At 42.8% G+C, this 20,299-nt stretch overlaps 1 protein-coding gene across 3 annotated transcripts; it reads right to left on the bottom strand.

The window, feature by feature from the left end:
- Positions 1–669: 669 nt before the first annotated feature.
- On the bottom strand, positions 670–18,906 carry LOC135555574 (uncharacterized). Of its 3 annotated transcripts, none has more exons than XM_064988127.1 (6): positions 18,558–18,906; positions 17,428–17,471; positions 14,581–14,646; positions 14,424–14,490; positions 2,731–3,043; positions 670–2,606 (listed from the first exon to the last, which is right to left on the bottom strand). In XM_064988127.1, exons 1-6 carry the CDS (start codon positions 18,624–18,626, stop codon positions 1,933–1,935), a joined length of 1,233 nt encoding a protein of 410 aa, XP_064844199.1. In that variant the 5' UTR covers positions 18,627–18,906; the 3' UTR covers positions 670–1,932. The 3 variants fall into 3 exon arrangements, with proteins under 3 accessions (XP_064844199.1, XP_064844200.1, XP_064844198.1); XM_064988128.1 differs by having other exon boundaries at positions 2,749–3,061; XM_064988126.1 differs by having other exon boundaries at positions 2,731–3,061.
- Between the last annotated feature and the right edge of the window lie 1,393 nt (positions 18,907–20,299).

Below are 20,299 nucleotides of genomic sequence, written 5' to 3' on the forward strand. Positions count from 1 at the left end.
CCTCCTTCCCTCAGTAAGAGCATTGAAGGTGGGTCGTGGCTGGGTCTTCCAGCATGACAACGATCCGAAACACAACAATCCAGGGCAACTAAGGAGTGGCTCCGTAAGAAGCATCTCAAGGTCCTGGAGTGGCATAGCCAGTCTCCAGACCTGAACCCAATAGAAAATCTTTGGAGGGAGCTGAAAGTCCATATTGCCCAGCGACAGCCCCGAAACCTGAAGGAACTGGAGAAGGTCTGTATGGAGGAGTGGGCCAAAATCCCTGCTGCAGTGTGTGCAAACCTCAAGAACTACAGGAAACGTATGATCTCTGTAATTGCAAACAAAGTTTCTGTACCAAATATTAAGTTTGGCTTTTCTGAAGTATCAAATACTTATGTCATGCAATAAAATGCAAATTAATTACTTAAAAATCATACAATGTGATTTTCTGGATTTTTGTTTCAGATTTCGTCTCACAGTTGAGGTGTACCTATGATAAAAATTACAAACCTCTACATGCTTTGTAAGTAGGAAAACCTGCAAAATCAGCAGTGTATCAAATACTTGTTCTCCCCACTGTACATGGTTCCCTGAGGAGACTGACCCCTAGTGGTGATAAGAGGCACAAGTTGTTGCAAATACATTTCCAAAACAGCTGCTGAAATGAACCAGTGAGGACACTTCTGTTACTTCTAACATGTTTTATTCCATGCTAAAATGTTGAGGTAATATCCATCCTGTTTATATGAATCTCAAACACAAGTAGATTTTACACTGTATTTCTAGGCATATGGTATAGAGAAGACATTTGACATGTCATTGTGACCAAAGATACATTTTTCAACACGTGACATTTAATTTAGCTTTTACATGTGACATGCGATAAATACAACCGAGAACATTTGCTTCAATTTGCACATTTCCTACTGCAACAATGGTGTAAACTGATATCTCCTCTTTAGAAATGCACAAAGGCTTCGTGAGAGGGGTGGACTATCTCTTGGTAATACAAGAATATGCCGTTTTGTTTTACCTGGAAGTAAAAACAATACTTCAACGTAGCCAGCCTTCATCTTGAAATGCTGAACTTCTATCCTTTTAGGAATTCCTTCCTTCCTTTCTATTTGTCATAGAAATAAACATATTAAATGAAATGAAGGACAAGGCTGTGCGTGATTGACAGGAGACATGCAGAACTTACTGTAAATACTGAGGAAGACAGTCGACTTTATACAAAAGCGTTAGAAAAAGGAGTAAATGAAATGAGACCTAAAAAACACATTTGGGAATGAGTGGTGTAAACTGATATCCCCTCTTTAGAAATGCACAAAGGCTTAGCAAGAGGGGTGGACTATCAAATGGTATTACAAAAATAGATTCAGGTAGGCTCTTTAAATTTGAGAAGTAAAATAAAGAAAAACAATACTTCAACGCTAAACTTCTATCCCTCCAGGCATTCCTTCTCTCCTTTCTATTTCTTTGTTATAGAAATCAAACTAACAAATCGAATGGAGGACAAGGGTGTGCATGACATACAGGACATGCAGAACTTACTGTTAATACCGAGGAAGACAGACGACAATACAAAAGCGTTAGAAAAAAGAGCAACCGAAATGAGCCTCCTGGAATAAGAGACGTTGGAGAAGTAGTAATGTTATAAATATGACATTCAGGAGTCAACTGCTCTCTCCCTCATCCTCTCTTACTAATCTTCTTTCCTGAACCAAACACAATGTGAAAATTACCACCCAATTCTCTAAGGTACAATACCTCACCAAAACCCTAGTAATTGGTATCAATTTATTTTCATAGGCTTTGTAAACATCTTTAATGACAAATTATATTGTGGTTGTTTATCTAAACATGTTCCGAAGTGGTAAATTCAACATATGGGCTGCATTTCATGTATAACCTCACATGTTCTCTAATCCTCTCTCAGAACTCTGTCCTTCAGCTCTTAAAAAACCCTTCAGCTGCCAAGGCCTCTTTGAAAGTTACGGTCAAAGAGTTGATAGTCACATCGGTCACAATCACTTTGCCAGGATTCACTTCTGCGCCACTACTGTCTGGACACTGTGTCACAACCTCTTCACCTTGCTGTTTTGTGTCATTCTCCACCACTTCCTCTGCAACCTCAACATCGGTACAGACCACAGAACCATCAGCCACGGTTTCATCTCCAACATCCACCACTGAAGTGCTATCCCTGTCAATCAGAATATGTCCCCCCATCTCCTCTACCCTGTCAATAAAATAATCTGTCCCCAACCCCTCTACCCTCTCAATAACATTAGCTGTGCCTAACCTTTCTACCTTGTCAATCAAGGTATCTGTCCCCAATTCCACTTCGGTGGCACTGTCCACCAACCTATTGCTAATGTTGTCTTTTGGTCCCTCTGCAGAAACACAGCTCTCTGATTGGTCAGTCCTATCTATTTGTTCCTGTCCAGTTTCAGAGGTCCTACCCTCTGACCTGTACCATGCCCCTGTCACCCTCAACAAGGCCCCACCCCCCAATGTCTCATCTCCAGAGCCCAGTGCGGAACCACAACTCTCCACTCTGTCAGTCGGCTCCTCCACTTCCTGCTCCATCATGGGAGAGCTGCACTCTGACCGGCTATGCCCTTAAGAGAGAAAGAGACAGGAAATGAGATCAATATACCACAAATAGGACCAATCGTGACCTTCAAACCGAGATAAAAAAATAGATGATCAAATATTTCATTAAATGTTTGATAGAAAACAAACTGAATAGACTGTTTTCACGTGTGTCTGTTGTTAACTCTGATTCCGGTCTCTCCTCTGCGCCTTGCCATTCATGCTCCATGGGGTCCTGTATGCGGGTCAGTGGTTGGAGGGAATTGTTGTCAGACACAGGTTTGGACACCCTCTGCTTGTTCTTGCGTCTTGCCAGGCGGCGGTAGACGCTCCCTCCCTCCCCCGCCCTGTATGGCAGACTGCCCTGGTCCAGCTCGGAGCCCATGGAGCGCGTAAGGGAGAGGCGCAGACGAGGGGTATCTGGGACTTTGTGTGCACTACGGAGGTCCATGGCATAGATATTCTGTAGGAGAAGAGAAGACTAAAGCCGATGTCACACGAAGCAATCTGGACGCAATTTCTGTTGATTGCAACAAAGAAGCATTCATGATGCTGTGTGTCACCCCAAAAGTTGCCAGCAACTAAGTTGCAACACAAGAGATAGGATTCATTTCTGTCACGCAACTGACTGTATGCAATGTCCGATCAGGGCGCAGAAAAAAGTTTTACATGAGTGGTATCGTTCCGTTCGGAACTCCAACCCAGTACGTTAATGGCCAATCTTCAAAAAGGGCTTTAGTCTTTGAGATACCGCTACCCGAGGTATAAGAAAGCACAACCATGTTTTTCCATGTCTCTAAGGTCTCCCATAAAGTGCCTTCGATAAGTATTTAGACCCCTTGACTTCTTCCACATTTTGTTAAAGCCTTATTCTAAAATGGATTAAAGAAAAAAAAATCCTCAGCAAACTACACACAATACCCAATAATGACAAAGCGAAGACAGGTGTTAGCAAATTTTTGCAAATACCATATTTACAAAAGTATTCAGACCTTTTGCTGATGCTTAAAGTTAGTGAGGAGGATATGAGTCTCCAGCTTCAGTGATTTTTGCAATTCGTTCCAGTCGTTGGCAGCAGAGAACTGTAAGGAAAAGCAGCCAAAGGGGGAGTTTGCTTTGGGGGTGACCAGTGAAATATACCTGCTGGAGAGCGTGCTACGGGTGTGTGCTGCTATGGTGACCAGTGAGCTGAGATAAGGTGGGGCTTTACCTAGCAAAGACTTATAGATGACCTGGAGCCAATGGGTTTGGCGACGAATATGGGCCAGTCAACGAGAGCATACAGGTGGGTAGTATATAGGGCTGTGGTGACAAAACAGATGGCACTGTGATAGACTGCATCCAATTTGCTGAGTAGAGTGTTGGAAAATATTTTGTAAATTACATCGCCGAAGTCAAGGATCGGTAGGATAGTCCGTTTTACAAGGGTATGTTTGGCAGCATGAATGAAGGATGCTTTGTTTGCGAAATAGGAAGCCGATTCTAGATTTAATTTTGGATTGGAGATGCTTGATGTGAGTCTGGAAGGAGAGTTTACAGTCTAACCAGACACCTAGGTATTTGTAATTGTCCACATATTCTAAGTCAGAACCATCCAGAGTGGTGATGCTAGATGGGCGGGCAGGTGCGGGCAGCGATCGGTTGAAGAGCATGCATTTAGTTTTACTAGCATTTAAGAGCAGTTGGAGGCCACGGAAGGAGAGTTGTATGGCATTGAAGCTTGTCTGGAGGTTTGTTAACACAGTGTCCAAGGAGGGACCAGAAGTATACAGAATGGTGTCGTCTGCGTAGAGGTGGATCAGAGAATCACCAGCAGCAAGAGCGACATTATTGATGTATACAGAGAAAAGAGTCGGCTCGAGAATTGAATCCTTTGGCACCCCCATAGAGACTGCCAGAGGTCCGGACAACAGACCCTCCGATTTGACACACTGAACTCTGTCTGAGAAGTAGTTGGTGACTTAGAAATATAGGTGTGCCAAGCTTGTAGCGTCATAACCAAGAAGAATCGAGGCTGTAATCTCTGCCAAAGGTGCTTCAACAAAGTACTGAGTAAAGGGTCTGAATACTATTTGAGTATTAGCAAAAATGTCTAAAAATCTAAATATTCTTTGTCATTATGGGGTAATGTATGTAGATTGATGAGGGGGGAAAACAATGTAATCAATTTTAGAATAAGGCTGTAACCTAATAAAATGTGGAAAAAGTCAAGGGGTCTGAATACATTTTGAAGACACTGTATATGAAATGGATGGTTGTGTAAAAATATTTTACTGCAAAAGTAGTTAAATTTATAATTTGGGACCCCTAAACTCAAACAGTACAGAATAATGCCTGGCTGGAGGGGTGGTAGGCCACATAAATTCGTTTAATCTAATATTGCAAGCTCTGATATTGATAACATTTGAAATATGAGCAGTCAATTATCTGGCCTAAATACAAAAACAAATCCATTAGGACATCGTAAAGCATTTAGGAAATATCACAGGTACAATAGGCGGAAATATCAACTATGAATGAGGAATGAAACCTCACAACTTTCCAAGTCAAATTTTCTCTCATTCAGTGCTGTATGGTTATGCCTGACACAAAGGCATACAGTTACACTTTAATTGATGTTGTGTCTATTGTAAATCGGCTCTAAGGCAAGTGGGCTCAGACACAGAAAACTGTCATGTGCAGACCCTACTCTTGCAATTACGTTAGGGGCCCCCCCTAGATTTGCCTCCAAATCCAATTTCAAAACAACGATTCAACCACAAAGACCAATGATGTTTTCCAATGCCTCGCAAAGAAGGGCACCTATTGGTAGATGGGTAAAAATTGTGGCTGGTGTATCAACACACCCAGTCACTACAAAGAGAAGAGTAGTCCTTCCTAACTCAGTTGCCGGAGAGGAAGGAAACCGCTCAGGGTTTTCACCATGAGGCCAATGGTGAATGTAAAACAGTTTGAGTTTTACTTAATCTTGAAATCGAGTTCTTACTATGCTATAAGTATTAAGACAGCACCACTGAATCATATTCAACTATGAAACCACCGAAGTCCTGTCTTTGCCACGGCAGGCAAAGACAGGACGGAGAGTGTCACTCTTGCTTTATTCAGCCACTGTTGTTTATCAAAGCCACCATTCTTGTCATCTGTACATTCATTTATTTTTCGTCTAAACTGAGCAATTTCAGACAGCCTACAACTTCGACCAAATGGCGAAGAACATACAGTACCAGTCAAAAGTTTGGCCATACCTACTCATTCAAGGATTTTTCTTTATTTTTACTATTTTCTACATTGTAGAATAATAGTGAAGACATCAAAACTATGAAATAACACATATGGAATCATTTAGTAAACAAAAATTTGTTAAAGAAATTAAAATATATTTTATATTTCAGATTCTTCAAAGTATCCACCCTTTGCCTTGATAACAGTTTTGCACACTCTTGGCATTCTCTGGGATGCATTTCAATTATCAGGTGTGCCTTGTTAGAAGTTAATTTATGGAATTTCTTTCCAATCATTTGTGTTGTGACAAGGTAGGGGTGGTATACATATGATAGCCCTATTTGCTAAAAGACCAAGTCCATTTTATGTAAAGAACAGCTCAAATAAGCAAGCAGAAATGACAGTCCATCATTACTTTAAGACATGACGGTCAGTCAATGCGGAACATTTCAAGAACATTGAAAGTTTCTTCAAGTGCAATTGCAAAAACCATCAAGCGCTATGATGAAACTGGCTCTCATGAGGACCGTCACAGGAAAGGAAGACTCAGAGTTACCCCTGCTGCAGAGGATAAGATCAATAGAGTTAACTGCACCTCAGATTGCAGCCCAAATAAATGTTTCAAGTAACAGACACATCTCGACATGAACTGTTCAGAAGAGACTGCGTGGATCAGGCCTTCATCGGTGAATTGCTGCAAAGAAACCACTACTAAAGGACACTAATAAGAAGAAATTTGCTTGGGTAAAGAAACACGAGCAATGGACATTAGACAAGTGGAAATCTGTACTTTGGCCTGATGAGTACAAATTTTTTGTTCCAACCGCCATGTCTTTGTGAGACGCAGAGTAGGTGAACGGATGATCTCCACATGTGTGGTGCCCACCGTGAAGCATGGAGGTGGTGGTGTGATGGTGCTTTGCTGGTGACACTGTCTGTGATTTATTTAGAATTCAAGGCACACCTAACTAGCATGGCTACCACAGCATTTTGCAGCGATACGCCATCCCATCTGGTTTGCGCTTAGTGGAACTATGATTTGTTTTTCAACAGGACAATGACCCAACACACCTCCAGGCTGTGTAAGGGCTATTTGACCAAGAAGGAGAGTGATAGAGGCCTGCATCAAATGACCTGGTCTCCACAATCAACCAACATCAACCCAATTGAGATGGTTTGGGATGAGTTGGACTGCAGAGTAATGGAAAAGCAGCCAACAAGTGCTCAGCATATGTGGGAAATCCTTAAAGACTGTTGGAAAAGCATTCCAGGTGAAGCTGGTGGAGAGAATAACAAGAGTGTGCAAAGCTGTCATCAGGGCAAAGGGTGGCTACTTTAAAGAATAAAAAATTTGTTTAACACTTTGTTGGTTGCTACATGATTCCATATGTGTTATGTCATAGTTTTGATGTCTTCACTATTATTCTACAATGTAGAAAATAGTCCAAATAAAGAAAAACCCTTGAATGAGTAGGTATGTACAAACTTTTGACTGGTACTGTATATATATATTTTTCTTTAGATTCCTTCAACATCGGTCCGTTTAGTAGCCTGAGTCAGCTAGCTTGCTAGCCACTCTTTGCTAGTGGTCCTTCTAGCTAGCTAGCTAATGCGTCGCACTTGCAGGAGACCAAAGATTCTGAGGTCATTATTAAATAATCGCCTTCCCAATCACACTCAAAGAGTGTTCGTAAGCTTTGAGTGAAGGTACCAGAGGGATTCCATCAGGTTTTTCAATATTTTTTTCTCCTCAGGCAGAGATGTTGTTCCCTCCCTGGATAAAATAGTACTTCAAGTGCAAGGCACACATGTCGGGGAGGGACGTCACAGAGACAGCGCCCGATGGCTTGGACCAGAGCACGGAGCTGGCTCTTACGGACCCCTTCTTATGTATCCACTGCTCCGGGGTTCCTCTGCCTCCATCATCAAGTGCAGCTGGTCTCTATCTCTCCACCACCCAGCTCGTCCCGTATAGCTCCCGGGAGCCTACAGACGAGGGGGTGAGGTGCAGCTCTCCAAAACTCGACAGTCTCCACACATCTGCCCTTCCCTAACCTGCTGCTTATTTCGAGGATGTGGAGCTGAGAGACTTCCATGCCAGCCAATGGGACGCCTATGGAGATCCTGGCTCAGATGAAAGGGCTCAGAGTGAGGAAGAGACATAGAGGAAGAGGACAATGAGGAGACGCCGGCTGCCCCTCCGATCTCTGACAAGGACCCTTACAACAAGGAGTTCATGGAGGTCCTGGGCAGGGCTGTGACTAAGCTAGGCCTATCCACAACCAGCCCCTGAAACCATGTTGGCAGGGGCTTACTTCCCACAGTCAGTCACCCAGTCTCTGGCCAGATACCCAGACCCGCCCTAGACCCTCCCCTGTTCTCAGATGTCAGGAATGAGGTGAGGCGATCCTGGGAGAAGCCATAACAGATACGCTCTTCCATCCAGAGCTTCAACTCATGGTCCAGGATCGACAGAGCCCAAGCTGGGGTATCTGTCCATGCCCCTGCTCAAAGAAACCATAGCCTCACACCTCTCAGTAGCCTCTGCGGAAGTGAAGCCACAGCTATCATCCAGAGTATGACGTATTATCGCTTCCCTGGCGGAGAAGTCTTACAAGGCAGCCGGTCAAGTCAGCAGCCATGTTGAACACCATGGCCATCCTCCAGGCCTACCAGGCCCAGCTCCTCCGGGACATGGAACGGCAGGCTACTCCAGAGATGTACGTTGAGCTCAAGAAGGCGACAGACTTCACTCTACACATGACGAGGTGTGCTGCCCAGGACACGGGCAGAATCATAGGATTCTTGGTCATGATACACCGTCACTTGTGGCTCAACCTCACCCAAATGTCAGAAAGGGAGAAGAACGTGCTGCTGAATGCTCCTGTCACAGTATTTGGGCTATTCAGGCCTATCGTGGAGACCATCACACACAAGTTTGAGCAGCAACAGAAGGGCTCTGCAGCCTTCAAGGCTATCATGCCACTCAGGCCCCGGCTCCTTTGCCTGCCCCATCCCAACCAGCCTCGACCAAGACAGGGGAGGCTCGCCATTGCTCTGTGAGTGCTTCCCAGGCCCAGGAAAGACCCACTCAGACGCCTGAGGTGTCCCACGCTGGTGCGAGAGGCTAGAACTGCAATCCTTTCCGCCCTCAGCAACAGCACGTTGCCCAGGTGTACAGAGTGGATAAACCACTGAGGGCCTGTGAGCCTTCCTGTGAGGGACTTTGTGTTGTATCCTACAGTCAGAGAATCCTGCTCCACGCCTGGTAGCAACATGAAAGAGAAGACTAGCTACACATTGCCCACTGCCAGCAAAAGCTGCCCGGTATATGTGCACACAAGACACACACTTCCACATATCCCTCCAGCGCACACTAAGTGTACACACTCCTGTGTCTCCCATCCATTCTCCTTACCACTCGTTCTTATGAGCGCCATGGCCTTAGACAAAGATTCCATGAGCACAAGGCAAAACATAGGGCTGGGACAGTTAGGTTTCACAGAGACACACAGTTTAATTCCAGTCATACAGCAGCTTCTGCATGTGACTTGGCTAAACAGTCAAAAATATAAATCGTCAAACTGCACAGCAGCCTCTGCCTGTAGCCCAGTTAGCTATTCCAAATCAAATGACAGCCCTGCCCTCTCTAATAGAAAGAGCAGACCTGTCCAGCAGACTGAGTGTATGGAAACACGAATGCACAGCTTCCCCTTGGGTAATGAATACAATTTGGAAGGGTTACACGTTGCAGTTTGCTGGTGTCACGCCCACGACAGTTTCAGCTCAAGCGGCCCCTATTCTAGAACAGGAAATAACCTTGTAGGAAAAGGAGCTATTCGCCCAGTTATGGAAGCAGACAAAATTACGGATCATTATCAGCCATATTTTCATGTGCCAAGAAAGACAGTGGCATGAGACTGATCTTAGATTTGAGGGTGTTGAATAAATCATTACAAAAGCTTTTCGCATGTTAACACACCGCCGTCTATTCAAAGTAGTCAGACAGACAGGATACGGATATTGTGCTATCTAGACGACTGTCTTATAATAGCGAAGTCGAGAGAATTGGTCGAGACACACACCAGGATAGTGATAAATCATATCCACAATCTGGTTTTCCTGATAAACTGTGAAAAGAGTTCTCTCACTCTTCACCAACAGACAAGCTTCTTAGGCTTGGAACTGAACTCTATGCACTCACGTCTAACAGTCACCAGCCAGAGGTGCATTCTGACTGCAGCATGCACACTCCACTGGAGCCGTACTTTCAGGGCTCACCGGGTTATGGTTTTACAGGGACTGATGGTTGTGGCATCAGCAGTTTTACCACTTGGCCTATTACGCATGAGACCTAGCCAACAATGGTTTATAAGCCAACGCATTCATCCGAACAGAGACCGTTATCGAATGATAACCATTACGTGGCAATGTCACCACAGCCTATCCTTCTGGCAAATCCCAAGGATACTCTCAGCTGGGGTCCAGCTGGGTCCAGTAGTCTTGCAGGTTGTCCGACACCTCCCTGAAGGGATGGGGGGGGGGCAGTTTACGATGGACGCATAACGAACGGTCAGTGGGAAGAACACAAATCTTTATGAAAATGTTTTTGAGCTGGAAGCGATTCGGCTGGTTCTATTACACTTTGCCCCCAGGAGAGAGGCAAAATTAGGTTTTCGGAATGAATCACGTTCTGATTCATTCCAACAACTCAACCTCGATCGCGTACGTCAATCACCAGGGCGGAGTCCGCTCACTGGCCATGCCACAAGTGGCATTACGGATCATCTGTGGGCACACACACCTGCACTCACTGTCAGCAGCGCACATTCCAGGCCAGTTGAATCTAGGTGCAGACCTATTGTCGAGAGGATAGCCTCAGTCTGCGGAGTGGCGTATCCAGCCACAGGTGATAGAGGTGATTTGATGTCAGTTTGGACGAGCATTACCAAGAAAACACTGAATGTTCCTCATTGGCCTAGTTTCAGTTTTTGCTTAAATCTGCTTGTGTCACGTTCTGACCTTAATTTCCTTTGTTTTGTCATTATTTAGTATGGTCAGGGCGTGAGTTGGGGTGGGCAGTCTATGTTTGCTTTTCTATGATTTGGGTATTTCTATGTTTTGGCCTAGTATGGTTCTCAATAAGAGGCAGGTGTCATTAGTTGTCTCTGATTGAGAATCATACTTAGGTAGCCTGGGTTTCACTGTGTGTTTGTGGGTGATTGACCCTGTCTCTGCACCAGATAGGGCTGTTTTGAGTTTTCACGTTTCTTGTTTTGTTAGTTTATTCATGTATAGTGTCTTTTTGAATTAAACATGAATAACCACCACGCTGCGTTTTGGTCCGGCTCTCCTTCACCACAAGAAACCCGTTACAGCTTGAAAATCTATAGCAAGACTTGAAAATGGCTGTCTAGCAAAATTCAACAACCAACTTGACAAAGCTTGAAGAATAAACAAATAAATAATGTGCTAATCCAGGTGTGCAAAGCTCTTAAAGACTCACAGCTGTAATCACTGCCAAAAGAGATTCTAACATGTATTGACCTTGTCAATACTTATGTAAATTAGATATTTTTGTACTTTATTTTCAATATATTTGCAACAATTTCTAAAAACATGTTTTCACGTCATTATGGGGTAGTGTGTAGATATGTGAGAGAAAAAAAATCAATTTTGAATCCAGCTTGTAACAAAATGTTGAATAAATCAAGGGGTATGAATACTTTCTGAAGGCACTGTATAAAAAGGCAGCAGACTGCTTGGGATGGCAACACCACAAGCCTATGAGTGTCAATGAGGCAACTGGGAGGCTCCAATGAAAGGAAAGAGAATCATCCAACCCTGGACTCTAGCACCCTCTCCCTAGTTCTACAACTTGCCCTCATAACTTGCACCTCCAGGATTGGGCTCTTAAGTCACATCCTTATCATTTAGAAGTGAGCTTTGATTCATTGCTAGTACAATACGTTGCCTGAATCGAACATGACCTTCCTCTGGCTCACTGCATTAATGATGCACATTGGGATGTTCCAGTGCACTCTTATACTGTTCAGGTTGAGCTGCTTCTTCCAGACAATCATGTCCACCATCCTGGCTGTCTGCCCTGGAGTTGCCGTATATGTTGACTTTTTGACATTATGGTGAATGGGGAGGATGCAACCACACGTCACAAGCGCATAAGGTTCACTACAATGAACCAACACAACCTGACATTGACAATAAATACCATCAACTTAGTGGGCATGTCATAGGAATTGCACTGATAGGCCCACTCCACCATCAGTCCTCTCCTCAGGCAGTTACTAGAGACAGAGACACCATGGAACTGGACTGCCTCATGTCAGGAGGCCATTCAACAGCCAACATGCTGTCTGGAAATTGATGGCGTGCATTGTACTCATACCTATTTAGCTACCAACCATGGCTGGCCAGCCCATGTGACACCTGAAATGGGCTGCATCGTAAAGAATGAGCTCTTATGCTGGGGTGACATATGTATTGGTTTGGAAAACTGTGCAGTAATTCCAACATACCTATACAGAAAATATGCCATTTATGGCAAACAAGAGGCACATCAGGATGGTAAAACTTGCTGTATGTGATTGTTTATGGTGGCTGGGGATTGACTGAGATAGTGGTCTTTGTGCACCATGCTTGATCAGCTCCACTTCCTCTGCAACCCACCAACTGTCCATCAATGCCCATGTACATGTGTCTGGAGCTGTGCTATATCCAGTTAGTCAATGGGTCTCATTGGCATGCAAGCTGCATTTGCTGATTGCCTATACTGAACTATAGAAATGGAAACTGATCCCCCCCACAGCCCCAATACCCCGCCAGTCATACAGGAAGGATATTGTGCAAGCTGGTCAGGCTCCAGAACTACAACCACCACTGGCTACTTTGTCTCCTCACCCTGTTAGGACACACCCATGTCCTGGTCACCTCAGAGACTTTGAATCAACGTTGCACATTTCGTTTTATTGGGGAAAAGAGGGCTGTAAATATACAGTGCATTCAGAAAGTATTCAGACCTCTTGATATTTTCCACATTTTGTTATGTTACAGCCTTATTCTAAAATGTATTAAATAGTTTTTTCCCCTTATCAATCTACACACAATACACCATAATGAGGAAGCAAAAACAGGTTTTTGGGAATAATACATTTGCATAAGTATTCAGACCCTTTACTCAGTGCTTTGTTGAAGCAGCTTTGGCAGCGATTACAGCCTTGAGTCTTCTTGGTTATGACACTACAAGCTTGGCACACCTGTATTTAGGGAGTTTCTCCCAGTCTTCTCTGCAGATCCTCTCAAGCTCTGTCAGGTTGGATGGGAAGAGTCGCTACACTGAAAAACATCCCCACAGCCACTGAAAAACATCCCCACAGCATGATGCTGCCACATCCATGCTTCACCGTAGGGATGGTGCCAGGTTTCCTCTAGACGTGACGCTTGGCATTCAGCCCAAAGAGTTCCATCTTGGTTTCATCAGACCAGAGAATCTTGCTTCTCATGGTCTGAAAGTACTTTAGGTGTCTTTTGGCTAACTCCAAGTGGGCTGTTGTGCCTTTTACTGAGGAGTGGCTTTCATCTAGCCACTCTACCATAAAGGCCTGATTGTGCTGCAGAGATGGTTGTCCTTCTGTAAGGTTCTCCCATCTCCACAGAGGAACTCTGGAGCTCTGTCAGAGTGACCATCGGCTTCTTGGTCACCCCCCTGTCCAAGGCCCTTCTCCCCCGATTGCTCAGTTTGGCCTTGCGGCCAGCTCGAGGAAGAGTCTTGGTGGTTACAAACTTCTTCCATTTAAGAATAATGGAAGCCACTGTGTTCTTGGGGACCTTCAATGCTGCAGACATTTTTTTGTGTACCCTTCTCCAGAACTGTGCCTCGACACAATCCTGTCTCAGAGCTCTACGGACAATTCCTTTGACCTCATGGCTTGGTTTTTGCTCTGACATGCACTGTCAACTGTGGGACCTTATATAGACAGTGGTGTGCCTTTCCAAATCATATCCCATCAATTGAATTTACCACAGGTGGACTCCAATCAAGTTGTAGAAACCTCTCACGGATGATCAATGGAAACAGGATGCACCTGAGCAACATGTCTAGTCTCATAGCAAAGGGTCTGAATACTTACGTAAATAAGGTATCTGTTTTTTATTACATTTGCAAACATTTCTAAAAAACGGTTTTCGCTTTGTCATTATGGGGTATGTGTGTAGATTGATTAGGAAATGTTTTTATTTAATCAATTTTAGAATAAGGCTGTAACGTAACAAAATGTTGAAAAAGTCAAGGGATCTGAATACTTTCTGAATGCACTGTATATCGATGTTGTTACAATTAGTAAACATTTGGATTATCAAATAATTTATGCAACCATGATGACAAGATTGGACAATGCATGCAATTTCAATTGCGTTTGAACTGCTTCATGTATCAGCAAAGTTGCTTGAGATGACACATAAATTGCTTTGTGTGCCACAGGCTTAAGATAAAAGTATATTAAGTTAAGTTTAGTCATTTTTGTAATTGCTATGTTAATGTAAGGGACATAAAAATGGATTAAAAAAGTGGATGTTCTGGACAAGGAGAAAGGTAAGCGCTGTACCCGCAAGACGAGTCTCCGTGGTCTGAGTCCTTTCCTGCGGTATGCCAGGGCTCGGTCCTTCTCCTCCCTGATAAGACACAGAGAATATGAAATTGCAATGGCTGGAGCAAAAGTAGTATGCGGTATTCATACTAACAGCACTCTCAGCACTACTCACTTCTCTTCATAAGCCAGCACCAGGCGTGGGTCCAGTATGTGGTCCTCTGGTTCCCAGGTGCTGTACCTGTAAAACAATCACGCTCTATAAGCACCGTTTATGCAGGATCATCATGGCATGATACCCTTGAATAAGGCAAGGAGGTACAATGACAGGAGTTGATATAGAATCATATGTGTACTTTCAATGAATTTATGTATAGAGACTGCTAGCGGTTATACCTTACCTTTTAAAACCCTGGCAGAATGTAAATTGTCAATAGATATCATTACAAATACACCAAATCAATCACCAGACACATTTAAATGTCAACCTCTATTGTGCAAGTGAGTCGTTCTGGAATTTGTTATGGTTTCCCCACTTGTCTTGACTCCTGAGGGGTATACTGCTAAGCGGGATAGAGGAGTTAGCGAGCTAACTTTGGTCAGTTCAACTCTCGATAACTGTTGACACGAAGGTGGCTCACCTTTTAGCCAGGTAAATTTATATGGCAACGAATACTTTAGCTCTAACCTGCTCTGGGGCAGGCTAACTTCACTTTATCCGAAATGAAGTGCTTGAGCTGAGAGTTGAGGACCAAACAAATCAGATTCCCTCCCTCTTGCAAAGAGCGAGTCATCATCCCCTTCATTCTCCGAAACCATTTAAGAGGACTGATTTAAATTTTTTATTGTGTTAATAATATTCAAATACCCTACAGTATCTCACTACACATTTAGTAATGTGTAGTGAGAATTTGAAACGTCACACAGTACAATTTTCATATGACTTAATACAATAATTTTATCGATAGGTGTGGGGGGAAAAAAGGTGCTTGTGCACACAAAGACAGCATTAACAATTGTGTAATAAAAGACACCACTTCTAATAACCTATTTCACACCATAGCCTTCTGAATTTGCAGGATAAGTTCTTTAATTTCAGCAAAAACGTTAAATGTGGCACAGACTTGCTGATGGATTCCTGTTTCAGCATTTTATCAATGAAGATTTCGGCGTTCGACTAGTCACGTGCGACTTGCAAGCGCAGTTACAAACCTGGCTGGAGTTAGCAGCAGCTGAAGAATCTAAATGCATGGTCGTAACATGGATGAAGCTTGAGCTGGAATGTGAAGCTTAGTGAAGCTTAGTGAAGCTAGCTAGCTTTGGAAAATCCTGAGTAGACCTAGCTAGCGTCGTAGAATACCCCTCTATTTCTATTGAAAGTGTTGGTAAACAAGGGTACCCTTCAGTTTTAGATGCGTGCGGAATCGGATTAACGCTGGATCTGGACGGACTCTTCACATTACGAAAATGCACCAAATGGCGTACGGTGGTTGCCAGTTCTCCTGTCAGTGTACTTCCTTGATTAAGGAAATCGGAATTAGGGGTGTTAAATATAAGATGCACTTTAACCAATGATATGAGGTTTTTACTAAGACATCAGAAGCAGAGGGAACATTACAGTGCCTTCAGAAAGTATTCACACCCGTTGACTTATTCCACATTTTGTTGTGTTACAGCCTGAATTCAAAATGGATTAAATATATTTTCTCACCCATCTACACACAATACCCCACAAAACATGTTTTTAGACATTTTAATTTACATAGGTATTCAACCCCCTGAGTCAATACATGTTAGAATCACCTTTGGCAGCGATTTCAGCTGTGATTCTTTCTGGGTAAGTCTCTTTCCACACCTAGATTATGCAAAATTTGCCCATTATTGTTTTCAAAATTATTTAAATTGGTTATTGATCATTGCTAGACAACCATTTTCAGATCTTGCTATAGATTTAAGTCAAAACTGTAACTCGGCCCCTGGTCTTGTGTTTTAGGTTATTGTCTTGCTGAAAGGTGAATTCATCTCCCAGTGTCTGGTGGAAAGCAGACTGAACCAGCTTTTCCTCAAGGATTTTGCATGTGCTTAGCTCCATTCCATTTTTTAAATCCTGAAAAACTCCCCAGTCCTTAACGATTACAAGCATACACATAACATGATGCAGCCACCACTATGCTTGAAATTAGGAGAGTTTTACTCATTAATGTGTTGTATTGGATTTTTCCCAAACATAACACTTCATATTCCAGCCAAAAAGTTAATTGCTTTGCAAAATTTTTTGCAGTGTTACTTTAGTGCCTTGTTGCAAACAGGATGCATGTTTTTGGAATCTTTTCTATTATGTACAGGCTTCCTTCTTTTCACTCTGTCAATTAGGTTAGTATTGTGGAGTAACTACAACGTTGTGGATCCATCCTTAGTGTTCTCCTATCACAGCCATTAAAATGTTTTAAAGTCACCATTGGCATCATGGTGAAATCCCTGAGCGGTTTCCTTCCTCTCCAACAACTAAGTTAGGAAGGACACCTACATTTTTTTTACCCATCTACCAATAGGGGCCCTTCTTGGCGAGACATTGGAAAACTTCCCTGGTCGTTGTGGTTTAATCTGTGTTTGACATTCACTGCTCACCGGAAGGACCTTACAGATAATTGTATGTGTACAGTACAAAGATGAGGTAGTAATAAATAAATAAATGTTCAACACTATTATTGCACACAGAGTGAGTCCAAGCAACTCAGGCTTGCCATAACAAATGGGTTGAATACTTATTGGCACAATACATTTGCGCTTTTAATTTTTTATTAATTTGTAAACTTTTCTAAAAATATAACTCTACTTTGATATTATGGGGTATTGTAAATTCAGCTGTAACACAGCAAAATATGGAAAAGGTCAATGGGTGCAAATAATTTCTGATGGCACTATATGTACCTAGGTCAGTGGGAGGATAAAACATCAGTCATACATACATGACTCATAAACATTTGTAATGCATTCACTAATTAATAAGAAGAATACTTACTTTGGTGGCCATCCCTGCCACTTCAATAAGTATTCCACATTACCCTAAGAAGCAAAAGAGAAAGGCACATTCAGCAAGAGAGCAAATAACACAATTAGTACTATTTGCACGGTAGTTCATGGAGCATAAAAAGATGACTGTCGCTTTAAAGGGTCGGTGTCGAGATCATTGGGGTAATTTTTAATTTTCAAATGGAGATTGTACGAGATGACGTCAATGTAAAGGCCTCGAACTCTACTATTGTGATGACGTGATCGCACATGGATGGGTTTTATGTAAAATAGTTTTATTGAACGTCAAAAAGCGATGGAAATAGGGAGGACTTTACATGTAAACAACTTGTATTTGCGCAACGTGCTGCACATCGAAGGTCTCCGCTTTGGACCACCCATTGACAAAATATAATTGTACGGCGTGCGTGTATAGAATACTCAATACATAGAATGAAACATTACTGAATTATAATCTTCAATTTTCAAACCAACTTTACCACATTAAAGCATAAGTAAATGCATAGTAAGATTCATACCATAAAAAAAACAAAAACATAGGCTCATTGTGATGATAATACTACAACAACATAATAGGACTATATTGAATGGATCATGCGAGGTGTAACATTACGCAGCAGTTTTTGTTCTCACGCAGATACCCCAATCCATCATCCCGTCCTCTGTTCTCCTCCTGTTGGCGTAACGTACAAAAAAACTGCGTAGCTCACACACATTGGACGCGCGGACAATCCCACCAGTGATACCCCACGATGGAGACCCGATTTTGGTAAACACACCCCTTCTACATTTTACTACTTGAGGTAGTAGTGTATATTCAGAACATACAACATACACAAACCAAGGAAAACGAAAATATTCCACAATCTCTTTATTCAAAATGATGTAGCCAACAGGCAACATTCTGTGCAGAATATATTATCAACTTTTTGCGTGTTATAATTAGCAGCTTTCACGCAGCAGAATGACAATATTAATATATTGCGTAAACTACGGAAAGTGCGTAGCAATACTTTTGTGTAATGGCTGATATAGACTCTGTAAGAGTACAGGTAGAACATAAGACACCAATGATAGGTAGACTACATTTCTATTCGGAAGCACGGCTACATTGCTTACCTTTCTGACTCTCTTCTTGGTTATTGATTCAACTGCAAACACTTGTTCGCCTAGAGATGACAGTTCCATCGCTCCCAGGCTGCTAGTCGCACGCTCAAAACAGGGAACGCGGAATGTTTCTCGTTCTTTCCAAGACAAATCCCCCCAAACTCACTGCAGCGGCTAAAACAAGCTTTTTACCTACTCTACAACCATATTCTATTCTCGGAGTCTTTATCACTTACTCACATGCAAGTATTATATAGTTGAGCGGTATTTTAGGATCTCTTTCTGAGTTTTAAAAATCTGCGACACATCACTGCCTGGCGCGTGCTTCAGTCAAGCGCGCTCCCTCTGACTCTGGTACGATGCGCCGAGCCCCCAATAATGGACAGAGAAGAAGAGGCTAAGCGAGAGGGTTTACTTCGCTCAAAATCTGTCCCACGAAAATCAGACCACGAAGCGAGTATTTTTTGCTAATTTGCTACGTGAGGATTATTTGATAGAATTTAACTTTCGTAATGGTTAGGTTGTTGCGAATGCACTGATATAAGTGGACACACGTGGTATTCCGTCAACTTTTAAAAGACGACTTTATATTGGAGTTGTGCCTCTTGTTCACACGCGTATCTGCCCTCTCATTGGCTAGAATGGCCCCACCTGATCGCGCCTCCTCCCGCTGCCTTCCATCTTTTGAGGACATGTATTTCCATTGTTGGAGTGGTCACTCGACTATCTTGTCAATAGCACGCCTGGGTCTTTCACTATTGCAAAACACAGTATTTCAAGAATATTAGTATTATTCTATAAACTCTTAAATGCGTTTTATGGGTTGTTTTCTTTAAATACCATTAAGGAACATCTGTCGAATTTTTGGCACATGATTGTTTTCCATCTTGTTAAAATATCAAGGAGAATTATCTAATGTCAAAATAGTTCCAGGTCCCATGTGATGCTAGGCTATCTGTTATCAAGCTACATGCCTCTATCCCGAATTAATAGGAAAGATAGGCACCATCTCATGTAATAATTTTAGCACCTATTTTGTTTCCCTATTCATATGGAGTTTTTTTTCCACCTTTATTTAACCAGGTAGGCTAGTTGAGAACAAGTTCTCATTTGCAACTGCGACCTGGTCAAGATAAAGCTTAGCAGTGTGAGCAGACAACACAGGGTTACACATGGAGTAAACAATTAACAAGTCAATAAAACAGTACAAAAAAGGTGAGTCTATATACATTGTGTGCAAAAGGCATGAGGAGGTAGGCGAATAATTACAACCTTGCAGATTAGCACTGGAGTGATAAATGATCAGATGGTCATGTACAGGTAGAGATACTGGTGTGCAAAAGAGCAGAAAAGTAAATAAATAAAAACAGTGTGGGGATGAGGTAGGTGAAAATGGGTGGGTTATTTACCAATAGACTATGTACAGCTGCAGCGATCGGTTAGCTGCTCAGATAGCACATGTTTGAAGTTGGTGAGGGAAATAAAAGTCTCCAACTTCAGGGATTTTTGCAATTCGTTCCAGTCACAGGCAGCAGAGTACTGGAACGAAAGGCGGCCAAATGAGGTGTTGGCTTTAGGGATGATCAGTGAGATACACCTGCTGGAGCGCGTGCTACGGATGGGTGTTGCCATCATGACCAGTGAACTGAGATAAGGCGGAGCTTTACCTAGCATGGACTTGTAGATGACCTGGAGCCAGTGGGTCTGGCGATGAATATGTAGCGAGGGCCAGCCGACTAGAGCATACAAATCGC

Source organism: Oncorhynchus masou, chromosome 15 (assembly GCF_036934945.1).
Source record: "Oncorhynchus masou masou isolate Uvic2021 chromosome 15, UVic_Omas_1.1, whole genome shotgun sequence".
NCBI lineage: Eukaryota > Metazoa > Chordata > Actinopteri > Salmoniformes > Salmonidae > Oncorhynchus > Oncorhynchus masou.

Bases quoted from the DNA above. Each gene is read 5' to 3' on its own strand.
- LOC135555574 (XM_064988126.1), bottom strand. From the start codon at position 18,626: ATGGAACTGTCATCTCTAGGCGAACAAGTGTTTGCAGTTGAATCAATA. The intron at 17,472-18,557 runs GTAAGCAATGTA...TTTGCTTCTTAG, and splicing joins CCAAGAAGAGAGTCAGAAAG to GGTAATGTGGAATACTTATT. The intron at 14,491-14,580 runs GTGAGTAGTGCT...GTGTCTTATCAG, and splicing joins GTGCTGGCTTATGAAGAGAA to GGAGGAGAAGGACCGAGCCC.